The sequence below is a fragment of the Haliaeetus albicilla genome, chromosome 3 (assembly GCF_947461875.1).
Source record: "Haliaeetus albicilla chromosome 3, bHalAlb1.1, whole genome shotgun sequence".
NCBI classification, from domain to species: domain Eukaryota; kingdom Metazoa; phylum Chordata; class Aves; order Accipitriformes; family Accipitridae; genus Haliaeetus; species Haliaeetus albicilla.
The window spans coordinates 74957838-74971838 of NC_091485.1; the positions used below are offsets into that span (position 1 = coordinate 74957838).

The 14001-nt window shown below is 49.9% G+C and overlaps 1 protein-coding gene across 9 annotated transcripts in view; it reads left to right on the plus strand.

Annotated features, from left to right (window-relative positions):
• Positions 1–14001, plus strand: part of ADGRB1 (adhesion G protein-coupled receptor B1) — a 284292-nt gene that overhangs the window by 71143 nt on the left and 199148 nt on the right. For all 9 annotated transcript variants that reach the window (XM_069780159.1, XM_069780156.1, XM_069780162.1 and 6 more), the window contains exon 2: positions 7694–8614. In XM_069780159.1, coding sequence (XP_069636260.1) covers positions 7867–8614 — 748 coding nt within the window. In that variant the 5' untranslated portion in view covers positions 7694–7866. The remainder of the gene's footprint in view (positions 1–7693; positions 8615–14001) is intronic.

A 14001-nucleotide genomic window follows, 5' to 3' on the forward strand; every position in this document is an offset into this window, starting at 1 on the left:
CTCCCCGGGGGGGCTCCCACTTAGCTCCCCAGCTAACGCCAGTGCTTTTAACCTCCAGCTGAATTTCCAATCAATCGCATCCCGGTGCTCCACATGAATGAGCGGCGATGGAAGCGGTCTAGCCCCTGCCTGCTTTCTGCCGTTCATTAGGATGACCTTGCCCTCAGAGGCCCTCTTGTGTAACCCTCACACCCAGGAGCAAGGTGGGAGCAGAGGGGAAAAGACCCCAAAAGGTTGGCCACGGAGCACTAACGGGCAGAAATAAAGCAACAAGGGGAAGCGGGAGTTTCCTAGGATTTGCTGGTGTAGAATCCAGGGTGGTTTTCGGCAATGTGCGTTGCTCCTCAGGTGGTACCGCTGGTGGGGATGGATGGGAGCTAGGGCAGTCAGAGGGTATGTTTGATGGAGGAAAGGCTGATCTTACTGGGATCAGAAGAGTTGTGTATTCCCCTGGGAGTGAGGAAATGCCTGGGAACAGTGTGGAGCAATGACCAGCCTAAACTCGCAGCAGACTGTACCTTACCACTGTTAACTAGAGTTCAAATCTGCTTTGCTGATGGGAAACTGAGGCAGAGAAAGATGTAACGTCATGACGACCTCCATCAGCTGCTTTCTGCCAAGAACCCTGTAGGCTCCTTGACTTTACTATGCAATGGCATCTAACCCATCCCTCTGTCATGCAGTCCTTGAGAAACTCCCAGTCCTGGTAGTACTCCCAGCAGGCCATGCCAATGACATCTTACCCGCACAGAGGAAAGCTGAGGACAAAAACACAGCTGCAGCTCAGGCTGAGGTGATGTTTAAAAGACGCGAGGTACACACATGACATCTGTCTGAGGCTGTCTTGGACCCAACAGAAGGTGCTGGTGAGCCCTGAGCCCACTCCCCTCTGGCAGCCACATCTGGGACCAGATTTAGCACATCTGGCCCTCCTTGTCTGCTGGGCTTTTCTCTACAGAAGTTTTACCGGGTCCTAGATTTTAGGGTCCAGTCCTTCTGCTCAGCTGTCTCCTGATCCCACTCACTGCAAAAAAAACATGCAGAGCCAGGAACTGAGCCTGAGCTGCCTACACCCCTGCCTGAGAGTTTTACCTATGGGCCCATCTTCAATTAACATGATCTGGAGCAGTCTTTAAGGTTGTTAATCTCACCTCAGGATGAAATCCTAGTGGGTTGGAAATGAGTCACCATCTTCAGCACTTTGCTGGCACTTTTCAGATCACAGAGCACTAGAGAAAAGCAGAGGATGCTTCATACATCTATCTTTTCAGGTGGGAAAACCGAAGCATGGATTGGCAGAGATGCTTAACTGAGAGGGTGCACAAATCTTGGAGCCAGGATTAAAATCTGGCCTCTGGCTCCCCCTGACAGTGTCTCCCCATCTGGCCAGTGCTGATCAGAGATGGAATGGTTCAACCAAAGCTCAGGGGCTTTGGAGTTTCTTCATTGTGGTTGAAAGCCTCTTGGGGCATCCTAGTATGATCCATTTCTATATATCACCTCTCAGCCCTCCCTTTCCCCAAATTCCCACTTCCAGCCTTTGAAAATTGAAATGGGACCAGGATTCTGACCCCACAAGCCAATCCCCATCACAGGATCAAATATTTCCCACCCTATTCATGCTGTTCCTGCAGGCTGTTACACGTCTGCTGGAGTCCACCCCTAAAGTGGGTGCCTTTCCAGGTTGGAGCTGAAAGAGATTTGGGATGAAGGATGCTAGTGTGTATAAATATCATTTATTGACACAGCAGGCAGGTGAGAATCAGGCTTTCTCTGCACTCAGGAGAGTGAGATGGATAGAAACAGTGGGCAGTACATCAGTCTCTACAGCGGTGGAGCAAATATGCCAGATTGGAAGGGTCTATGCAGAAAAATGTTTTTGCCAAGTGAAACAGCAGGAGGGGAGCAGGGTTGAACTCTCATCTATCTGACCCTTGTCTGCTTTTCTTTGCTTCCCAATGGGGCTTTGTCTGAGTTCAGCTCTCAGCATTTGGTCCAAAGGTAGATCTGACCAGAGTAGATCCGGACCTGGGGAGCTCCAGCTGGAACTGGTTTAGCAGCCTTTCCAGGATACAGTCCCTGTCTGAAATGTCTCACCAGAGAATCAATGTGCATTGAAGTCAGGGTGACACCTAAAGCACTTCCCAGTCCTGCAATACCCACCAAGTCATCCTTTTGCTCCTTCAGGTCCTAGTTTTCACTAGATTCTGCTGTGCCAGAAAATAAGCACAAATCTCTATAGATAAACTGTTGCTGGGAAGTGCCAGAGTCAAGTAAATACTCACAGAAAACAGAAAATGGATCATTAAAAACAATACTAAGGAAAAACCTGATTTTGAGCACCAATTTTATGGAAGAGGCACTGCTCTGGGACTTGTCCAAGCTCCATCCCTCTCTAGGTGCTGTCTAGGGCTAACTCCTCTCCTTGCAGCCCAGTAGAGCCACTGCAGCCAAACGACAGCCAGGTCCAAGCTCTCCTTGACTCCTCTACGTTCTGTCAGTTCGCAGATGCCACCGTGTTTTTCCAGGCATTTCCACCGTGCTTCATTCACTCACCTCGGTAGCAAAAAGAAGATTTCCAAGAGGGTGCAGCTTTTTTTTTTTTTTTTTTTCTTCCTGCTAGCAGTTCCCTGTGAATAAGGACAGAGCATACTCATTTCCCGTGTTTTCTCACAGTGGCAAGGGATTGAGCTTTTCAGAGCCAGGCGATTTTCTGCCTCCGGCAAAAGGGATATTTTGTTTGATACCTGGGGACTTCTTACAGGGAAATGGGAAGCCCCAGGAAAGGAGGATTAGCTTGATGAGAGTGGTTTTCATCCTGCTGGGATGTCAGCTGTGTACCAAGGTCAGGAGAAGGAAAAGCAGAGGGAGGTAAATCTTGGACGATAGCAGATCTGAGGCGGTGGGCAGAGAGAGGGGAGTTGGGGTACAGCTGAGCTAGTGGGGGAAGATCAGGGTGAAGGTGTTGGGAGAGGTCCTACAAGCAGCAGTGGGGAAGGATGCCCTCTCTGCAGTCATTGTTTTGATTTTTTTCCTCTTTTTTTTTTTCTTCCATGGAGTGTTTGTGTGTGTGTGTGTGTGTATTTGTGTCTATGTCTAAGGGTGCCCTCCATTGGCCAGATCCAGGGTGCTGCACCAAAAGTCCTGTGTCACCAGCACGAGCGAGGAAGGTGGTAGATACGCAACCGTGGAGGTTGCCCTTCCCGCGTGGGAGGACTCTGTGCAATGCACAGACTCTGCAAAGCAGGGCACGTCCCAGCACTGCCGGCATTTCATGGGCTCCTCCTGCTCGTGCAGAGCTGAAATCCTTATGCTGGGGCACAGCTACAAATTCGGACACATCAGTTTGGAGATATCCATCTGGAAGGTCTTGGTGGGACGGGGTGAATCGGCACACAGGGATATTCATAGGCAGAGGGTGAAGGCAGTTGTAGACAGAGTCAGGGGACGCTCTGATCCCTCCCTGGTCACACATGTCCCATGTGCATCCCCATGTCCTATGTGCATCCTCAGGATGGGCATGGGGTGTGCTTGGGACACACAAATGTGTGGAGAAAGCAAAAAGGGACATGAGGGTGGTGGAAAACTCCAGTCTCAGGCCTGGATCATCTTGGTTTACCGTTACTGCAGGAAAATAGGGTGCACCACCAAGCAGCTCACCACGGCTTGCAGGCTCCAAAATTCACTGGGACCAGTGCAAACTGGATGCCTAAACCCTTTGGGCAGCCCAGGTGCCAAGTGTAACATGTGATTCAGTGCCTGCCTGGTTTTGTTTAAGCTGTGAAGGTTTGTCTCAGATTGTGTTTCTGAACCGTGCCTGCTCCGGTGGGTGCCAGGGTGGGATGGCAAATACTCAGCAAGGACGTAGAAAAAATTACCAAGGCTCTGTGCAGTGGTGTGAAGGTGCAGGAGTCATGCTGGTGGTTCACATCTCTTCATAACCCTCTGCTTCCTCATCTCTAAGACCTGCACAAGGTAACCAAGGCAGAAGGGCCATTTGGACCAAACTTCTCAGCCTCTTTTGCGTGAGTTGCTTGGGATGAACAACAGCTTTCTGCCAGGGGCACACACTCAGAGAAGACAATATTTTTGCCTTTTGGTTTGTCCTTGAGAAATGGAGGCAAGGGACAGCCCAAGGTACTCCACGGTCACCTGCTGTCCCCAAGCTTTACTCCCGAAAAGGCTTCTCTGCCAGACCCATCTCCCAGGCACAGGAGCCTAGGCATGGATGTCTCCCATCACACAAAATCACAGAAATAGCCAGGCTACCTAGACACTAGCTGTGGCAACAACCATGGAAATACGGGTAAATTTGCCTGTGTGCCATAGGAGCATGATCTCCAACACTGGAATAATCTGTCTTTTCACGCATTTAATATCACTTCCCCAACTGCAGGCTTCAGCCTCTGGTATATGTCCCCCTTGGGATTTTTTCTGGATTAAAGTGTTGAAGATGGATGTCTCTGCTGAAATGCAACAGCCAGTCAACTGCCCCTTGCACCTTCCCTCCCTGCCAGGTCCAACACGTGTTGAGCCAAAGATCCAGGTGTGGAGGGGGGTTTTGTCTATTCACTTCTGCTCTGAGTAAAGATTCCCACTTCAGCAAGTATTAGTTGAAGGAGAAAAAAACATGTTGATGTTCCTTATGGCAAAACCTTCCAGATGGGACTGCATTCAGGGGAAATCAATTCTGAGACCTAACAACCATAACACAGCGTCCCATTAACGGGTCTGTTTAGTTAAAGTTTGTTGGCTTTTACGGTGCTTTTCCCAGAGAGGGGTGGTGAGGGGGAATGCGTTTTGTGCTTGCTGCATCCTCATTCAGCAGCAGCACTGTGGCCAGTGTCAGAAAAAATGGGTTTGTGGAGGGCAGGAGGCTTGGGCTGAATCCCACGCACTGAAGTCACCGTTAGGGACTGGATCTTGGTGCGTGCCCTGTCTCCTAATCATCCCACTGATATGGAGGTCCCACTGGTTGCTGCTTCCAACCCGGTTTCTTCACGGTCTGAACCAGAGGTTAAGATGATCCTTGGCTGGCTCATGGGTGAGAAGATCAGATAGACTTTGGCTTTGCAAAGGCTGTGCCTGCTTGCAAACAACACGAGCTGCTCAGGCGCTGCCCTACAGCGAGGGAGAGGTGAACCAGCCGTCCCTTTCAGAGTCTCAGCTAAGCAAGCACCTTTCAGTTACCAGACCTGATATTTAAGGCATTCACAGTCATTTGTAAGCAACCCCTCCTGCTAATCAGGATGACCTTTCTGGAAATTTATAGGATGTTTAGTTGATGCCTGTGGTTTTTCTTTGCAAGCAAGCACTGCTTTGCATCTGCTAAGCAGGCTGCGTTCCTGAAATCCGGTCCCCGAGGCAGGCAGGAGTCTGGCACGGGGAGATTTGCACTGCGGAGCTTTGCAGGCTGCAAACCACTGTCAGGAGTGGGGACCTGACTTCTAAAAAATTTAAGTGCAAATGCATTTGGACTCCATGCTGATTAGTGTCAGGTCCAACAGACACTCAGGAATCTGCTGGAAGAGGCTGCAGTGATTTGAAGCTCCGATGAAACACAGTTTGCAAATAGCGGATCTGACTTTCGAGTTACCTAACCCTTTCCTTCCCAGAAAAAATGGCTTTTGCAGAAGAGGGGTGATGCAAAGATAAGGCTTTGATGTAGAGGGAGGAGAAAAACCAAGGGGTGAATGTGGAGATGTATTTGGCTTCTTATCTCCTCCAAGATGCACAGAATGGTCTGTGGGCTTCATCTCTTATTTTTCAGTCTCTCCTGGGGGCAAGATTTGGTTTAGCTGTGTGAATTGTAGATTTGCTGGGAATTAGGCTGCTGTGAAATCTTCCTCTGTTTGCAGTCTGGGAAGGCAGAGCCTGGCAGTGGAATGGGAGAGGGCAGGACTGGGGATCAGCAGTCTGGACACCATGGGGCTGTGAGGAGGGTCAATGGCTGCAATGGAGAAGGTACATTTCCCTCCTCCCTTGCAGCAGGTGCCCCTCTCTGTAAACTTTCACCTTAATTCCTTCCTGGCAGTGTCACCGTGGTCCCTGATCACAAAGAAACACATCCCATACGATCTGAATTATTTGGGGGTTGCAGCTCAGGACAATGTTAGCGTCTCAGGAGCCGGGCTGCTTGCACTCAAGCTTCGTTGCAGAAGCCCTGAGCACTGGCTTTTCACTAACCTGTGGACCAGAGAGGCTCCTGAAATCAAGGCAGTAGTCTGACTTGGTAAGGGAAACCTCCCCACCATGGGTCTGATCTGTTCTTTTGAAATTGGGCAGCATGCCCTGTTTTGGAGGCAGCAAATGCAGCAGGGCCAGGGCAAACCTCACCCAAGGGGAGAATGCTGATTTTTCTCTACCTGGGGTGAGCCAAAAGGGCAGGAAAAGAAATAGCTGGAAAGGTGAGAAGGAAAAGAGCCGTGGCTGTATGCCCAGCAGTGGGAGAAGCTCTGCCCCACGTCCTGAGGGTCTGCCCCCCCTGTCTGTCAACTCCTGCATCTGTTAATAAGCCCCATCCCCAAACATGGGGGTGCCCACTACATAGGGCAGGGGGACAAAATGAAAAGAGTCCTGCTACTGTCAGTGCTTACCCCTCTTTTCTCCTCCCCTGGAAAGAGGGGAGATGGGGGTGAGGGAGTACAGGGGGGGTCTTCTTGGTGGGGTAAGAAAGAAGGAGACTTAGAAGAGTGCAGAGGGTCCAGGAGTCTCTTCGGCATGGAGGGGGGGCACAGGGGTCTGGGCAGTTGGGCTGAAGAAGAGATCTGGGCTACAAAGGGCTGCAGGGAATGGGTCCCATAGGACAATGCAAGAGTGATATTACTTTTGCTGAAGAGGTTTTGGGGTCTGAAGGAGGTTCTGGGGGTGGCAGGGAAGACTCGCGCTCTCTGGAGGTGCTTTATGCCCGGCTACAGTACCACAGGTTTTGGGGTGTCCTGCACGCAGGGGTGAAAGGCGAGTTGGCTGCCTGATGTGGGAAGACCTAAAATCTGCCTCTATCACCCTTTTTTCCTCCTGTACTGGGTGCACAGCTCCTTCCAGCCCGGCCTCCTGTCTGGGCTCAGGGTTAGAGTATTGAACAACAGCTCCCTTCCCCTGCACTGGTTTGGTGGAAAAGGAGGAAGGAAAGAGAAAAGGAGAGACAGAAAGAAGCAAAAAAACAAGGGCTGGCAGGAGGAAGAGAGGAGGCAGAGCCCACCTGCCCATGCCGACCTCCAGCCCACCCTCCCCAAGTGCAGCCTGAAATCTGCATCGAACCAACACCTTGGCTCCCTTGGGATGGGGAGGGCTAGAAACTCCCTAAACCAGAAATCAATGTTGTTTGCTTTGGGGAGATGGTTAGAAATCATTGCAAAGGCTCTACTCAGCTCAGCAGAGGGGCACTGCGTGGGCAGAGGGTGTTGGGAAAGCGGGGTCACAGCTGTCTTGTCCCCCCCACTGTAAGTCACAGCTGGGGACCCTCCTGGGGGTTAGGACGTCCCGGGAATGGGGACACCCCCAAACCTAGCGTGGGGATGGTGATGTGGGGCTGCATCTTCCCCCAATACAACGTGCTGGGACTGGGGATGCTGTGTGGATTGTCAGCCTTGCAAGGGGTTAATTAAAAAAAAAAAAACCACCACCAAAAAAACGAAATCCCAAAATCTCTTCTCTTTCTCTCCCCTCCTCCCTTCCTTCCCTTTTTTTCCAGGTGTTGTTTATGGCCACAGGAGGGAGCTCAAATCCAGACATGGGAGGATTGGCTTGATTTCGGATCCAGAGCCTCTTAAACTCTCACTTTTCCTCTAAGCTGGTCCCTGTTATGTCCAGGATCTGGCGCCTGCTTGACATTTACTTTGAGTTCCAGAGGACCAGAGACCTAGGATGAGGAGCATTGGATCTGCCCTGAACCTGCTTTTGGTATCGCCACTCTACTTTGTGTGGACCGTGGTCGCTCTGGACCTGGCACAAACTCCCTGCACCACTTTGGTCCAGGGGAAATTCTTTGGGTATTTCTCCTCCTTTGCCGTCTTCCCATTGAACTCCTCTCTCTGCTCTTGGATTATCCAGAACCCTGACCCTCGGAGGTACACTTTGTACATGAAGATCCTAAAACCTACTGGCGTATGTGACCACCAGCACATCCGCACCTACCAGTTCGACTCCTTCCTGGAGTCCACCCGCACCTACCTGGGCATGGAGAGCTTCGACGATGTGTTGAAGCTCTGCGACGGGTCCACCCGCTATGCCTTCCTCCAGTCCAACAAGCAATTCCTCCAGATGAAGCAGACCACGCCACCGGGGGTGGAGAGCTGGCCCGTGCGGTGGAAGCCCACAAAGGCTCAGGAGAGGGATTTCTCGGTGGAGTACCTCGTGGTGGGCAACAGGAACCCTAGCAAAGCCGCTTGCCAGATGCTCTGCAAGTGGCTGGACGCGTGCTTGGCCATCAGCAGCAGCTCCCACCCGTGCGGCATTATGCAGACCCCGTGCTCTTGCTCGGGAGGGGAGGTCCTAGATCAGGCCAGCGAGATCCTGGGGCTCACGAGGAAGAAGGAAGATTGCTATAAGGATGGAATTTACTTGGAGAACTGCATGAGCAGCCCCAAGGACAGCAGCGGAGTGGAGTTTCTGGGTGAGTGGAGGGCGGCCGAGGGTGTTTGGGAGGGAGGGCTGGTTGGGCTCTCCTCTCCTGGGTCTCACACTGTCCCCATCACCTCTGTGTCTAAGTCTGCGGATACCTGGTATGAAAACTTTATTTCCTAATTGATAGGCAGGTCTGGTAACCCTCGATGGCTCTTTATGAGCCTGCGACTGAAATTGCAAAGCAGCTTCCCCTAAATATACCCCAAAATTGTTTCATTAATTCCTGGGGCTTGTGCCTTGCTTGTTTTAGTTCTGCAGCCTCAGAGCTGCTGGGAGGGGAGTCTTACCTGAGGGTGAGCAGTTTTCCAACGTAATTACAGATGTCCTAGAAAAGCCAGGATCCAAGCTACCTCCTGAGGCGGGCTGCACTCAGCAGCCTCATCAACCATTTTAATTCATGGCAAAAACTTAATTCTCAGGTCTGGTTCAAGGGAACGGCAACAGAAGGCACGCTTATTTTGTTCTCAGCCTCACTGTCCTTCTGGAGGCTTTCAGAAAAAAACTCACCATGCTGCTTCTGTGGGATTACTTGCTGCACATGTGCCTTTGCTGGGGCTCATTCCTCAGCTATTTTGTCAGTGTTTTGTTGATGATCTTGAGTATGGTATGGGCTGGAAAGGGACTAGGGAGGTGGAAGAGGCATGACAAAAAGGGCTATGAATAAAGGTGAGATGCTCTTCAGGTCTGATCTGGGCACTGATTTGGGGAGGGCGATGCTCCTTCCAGAGATCCAACGTGGTCTCTGCTGGTGCTATGGGGCCATGTAAAGCCGAAGGGAATCAGGGAGTCCGAAAGTGAATCCTTTATTTCAGCGCCTGTGTTAGATCCACTCTGATGTATTTATTCTCAGCTCCTGTCCCACCTGCCAGCAGGCAGGTTATGTAAAGCAGAGGCGTGATGCTAAATAGGAATCTGGGCAGCAGGGAGGGAAGCCTCCAATTCGGCGAGGTTCAGACCCACACCTGACCCAAGGGTCTCATCTTCTTCAAGTGCTGGACTTAAATGTCCTCTGCCACCGGGAGAAAGTTGGCATCCCTCTGGGTCTGGACTCTGGGGCTCCTGCCTGGTTTTTTTTCAGCAGCCCCCAATCAGGGGGGAATTTCTCAAGGCGGGGGAAAAGGAGGCGAAATTTGCTTGCAGTAGGAAGGAGGTTACCAGGCACAGGTCCAAGCTGCGCAGCATGATTTTCTTGCAGACCGCAGTCTGGCTTTAGCTGAGAGATTAGTATATGATCAGGTACTAGTGCTTTCGTCAGTGTATTTTGGGAGAGATTTTGTTTCTCACTGATCTGTGAATCAATACATGAAGGCACACAGCCGAGCCATAAATCCTGCAAATTAGTTCTTCAGCCGTGCCTCCCTCCATGGCTATGAGCACACGGCAATATTCACTCTCCAGATTTCGGGTTTCTTTGCAATCCCCTTTTCTCCTGTGTGAACAGCTTGTGAGGAGTACTGTGTTGGCTGCCTCCTTGGAGTGATGCAAGCTTTGTTAAGTCATGTGTCACGCATTGCATTTGCTGATTGGATGATTTATGCATTCAACCCAAGCAGCATGACCTTTTTCATTGCAACCAAAGGTGAAATTTGAAATAAGATTTTCAGCAAATCCTGAAGCATTCAAGCTTAATATTGGCTTTTGTAAAGATCTCTCCTAGGCCAGCTTGAGTGCTTGAATGTTCCCAGAAAATAAATATGAAAGAGGCTCAAAGGTGGCTGAATCGAAATCCTTTTCGGGTGTCAAATATTTGTAGAGAGTGTAGATAATTTTTTGCTGGCTGCTCACATCTGCTCCATATTGAGGATACAGAATTATCATCTTCACTGGTGGGATGCCATCTACATAGAAATGATGCTTGCAGGCTGCCCGGCCTCTCCATGTGCTGCTCTGTCTGTCACTGCGTCTGTTTTGATTTTTGCAAAGGCTTGATCAGGAAGATGGAGGCGAGATCCAATTTGGACAGAGAGCCAGTGATCACTTAACAGCATTTTGTGGGTGGAATATTTTGATAGCGTTCCCGATTTCCAAGTGCTGATGCTGGTTATGGCTGTCATTGTTGTCCTGATTGTATTTGCAGCATTTTTTTTTCCCTACAAGCTTTTTTTTTTTCCTTTCCCCCCTTGCCCCCTGCTGCTTCCTGAGTAATTTTTTGTTTCTGGGCCTGTCTTGACACTTTCGTCTTTGAAAAAGGTGTATGTTTGTGTTGTACTAATCTAATCTGATGACTTTCAAGGCACATGAGGAATTGCCAGACACCCAGATACCATCTCAAAATGTGGAGGCTGACTTTTCCTGATGTGCCTCTTCTATACCTTGGATATTTCCAAAGCAAATGGATGGGTGCAAATCTACAGAGGCTACAATGAGATGCTGCCTTGGAAGCAGCCGTGCTTTGGCTCGCAGGGTCTGTGGGTGAGATCCCTTGGGAAAGGTTCACTCCCCATCCCTGGGCACTGGTATACCAAAGGATGGAGAATACATGTATGTGGCTGTGTGCTGGATTAGATGGTGTCTGAAGACACTCAAGAGCAGGCTGAGAATAGATCTGTTGGGCTGGACATTGGCTTTGGTGGCCAAAGAGCAGAGCTGGGAGATGAACTTCTCTTACTGATCCAGACCACAGATCTCCTGGCCACGGCTGAGAAGTGGCCACACTGACCCTGTTGCTCCAGAACTACTGGGACACTCAAGAAACCTAACTGACAGCCTGATTTCACTCATGGCCAACGAGTTTACACTTGGTTCGGGTACATAGGGATGTTTGTGGTCATTTACAAGGGACTTCATAAAGTAACACCGCTGAAGTGACCCCTCCTTGTCTGCAGCATCTGTTCTTCAATGTCTGGAGGTAGGAGAGACCGCTCCAAATTTGCTTCCCGGGTTTAGTGAGACACCCTCTTCGCACTTTCTGTCCCACGCAGACGTTGCAGAGGTTACACGGGCAGTGGTGGGGGTGGGAAGAATCTGTCAAGGTGCAGAGGCGGCAGGAGATATTTCGGTGTCTTGCTGCACATGGAGCTTGTCCTGGGGATCAGCAAGACACACTTGGAAATGGATTGGCGGCAGCAGCCCACCCCTCACATCTCCCCTCCTTGCTGCTGCTACCTCCAACTGCTACTCCAGGAAGGCTTGAAGAGGGGATTTTTTTTTCTAGGAGAAGACAATTAAACAGAGGAACTATTTTTGGCTAGCATCACATCTCTCCTGGCTGACTCAGGCAACATGGGAAGAAGGCAGAGACTGGTTGCAGGGCCTGATGTTTAGAGGTGAACTGTCTTTTAGGAATGCAAGTTGGCATTCCTGGAATAGGCTCCCACACCTGTTTGGGGTAGGAGACCAGGGGGCTGAAGATGGGAAAGCTTCCTGAAACACAGGGCATTGGGACTTCATGGGCTGAAAATCCCAGTGACCCTCCCAAAAGTGAGCTGGCTTCACTGTAATCAGAGCTGGAGCTTTAAAAGGGACACTGATGTGACACTGTAATGAGAGAAGGTTAAATGTGTGCTTAAGCGCTGTGCTGAGTTAGGCACTTAATGAATGTCTAATTAGTCTTGTCTCCACATAATCTGTTCCTGGAAGGGCCATTGCAGTGCTGTCACATTTTGGTCGCCCAAAGAGATAACCAGTCTGCTCTGGTCCTTCTGCTTTTCATATCCCCGTCTTGGAGGGATCCAAGATGCTGACTGCAAAACAGGGTTAAATGTGTGCCCCTGAAATTTATTATTTGCTCCTTGGTAAAGTAGATGGCTCCAGGGCTGGAGGGATTTTTATGATGAACAATTCTGATTGGTTTCACGTCTCAGCCAGAGAATGTCATTAATTCATTCCAGCAAAGAACTTGAAACTGAGATTTAAATGGCACTTCTTAGTTCTCAAAAAACTGAATCAAGATATTGCTAGGCTGAAGTGTTGAGGATTTTCCTGCCTTTTCTGTTAAACTTTTCTATTCTTCCACTGTCCCCAATGCTCTCAAGAAATGCAGACCCTCCTTCCTCACACATGCTCTTCATTTCACTTCTGCTTTGTTAGTGGTGTTTCACATTCCAGTCCTTAGATGTTTTTCTACCTCTGTCTGCTAGATTAAGAAGTCATATAGCGTTCATTCTTTACTGTTTGGAGAGGCATTTACAGACCCATGAACAAGTTGCTTCTTAACCTTTGCTGCATTAAGTAGGCTGAACTCCATAAATCTCTCACTGCAGGACACATCCTCCAAACCTCAGTTGTTGTTGGGAAGCTTTGCTTCATGCTTGACCAGTTCTGCTGGCCAAAACGTGATGTCTCATCAGCAGGGCTGAGCTTCTGCCTGGACTTGTGCCTGTAAGGGGTCCGTGGTGCAGAGGAGGGGCCAGAGGCATAAGGACAAATGAATCAACAGCCATCCTTCCCTGCTGCAGGAATCATGTTGTGTGGCACAGCTCTCCTCCCCTTGAATCTCCCCCAGGGCAGAAATAACTTGATAAGTCATTTCCTATGTTTGTGGTGAGCTTTAGTGACCATGAAAGCTCAGAGACTGATAAAGAGCTATGAGTAATTGCCCAGGGGCAGGCTCTCAAACCTCCCCTTGACCTCTTCAGCTCCTTACGACACAAGCTCTATTCCTCCAGCAAGAGTCCCCAGGTCCAGACAACAGCTGAACTTGCAGAGAAATGTGTTTGGCTTTGGATTTGCCTTGGTTTTGGATTTGCCAACCGAATGGCAAAGGGAATTGGATGGGTGCATTTTCATTGCCTTACCTTCCTCCTGGCCTGGACTTGCTGAGTGTGCTTGGGGAAGATGTGCTGCTTTCTAGCTCCTCGCTTCTCCATCTGATTTTGCCCCTGCTGTCTAGTCTTTACACCCTTGAAAGCAGAGCTAGGATACAGTGAGAGATCACCAGCAAAACATGGAGCAAGGAAGGGCTGATTTCTGCTCACGTGTAAAATTTTCCTGTGTTACCCTTCTAAAAGCTTTGGGGATTTTACCTCACATCTCTCCAGCTTAAGGCCAAACCTCAGCAGCTGTGAGCAAGAGCTGATGCTGCTTCACAGCTCCTGGAGGAGGGGGTTGAACAGAGCCTGGCACCTGGGACACAGGTTACCTTGTCTCCTGCAGTGAATCCCCCTGCACTGGACCCGTATGGGCAGCTCCTGATGGGGCTGTCCCTCTTACATGCAGTCAGTGGGGTGTTTTATGGATGAGGCAAGTGTGGGTAACTCCTTTCTGGGTGCTGAAAAGGGGGTTCTTGACTCAGTTTAAACACTCAGATCTTTGTGATCTGTACAAGCCCTGCCTGCCCCACTGCTTTCCTCTAGGGTCATTAAAGACCTTACAAATAGAATGGAATGGAATGGAATGGAATAGAATAGAATAGAATAGAATAACAGAACAGAACAG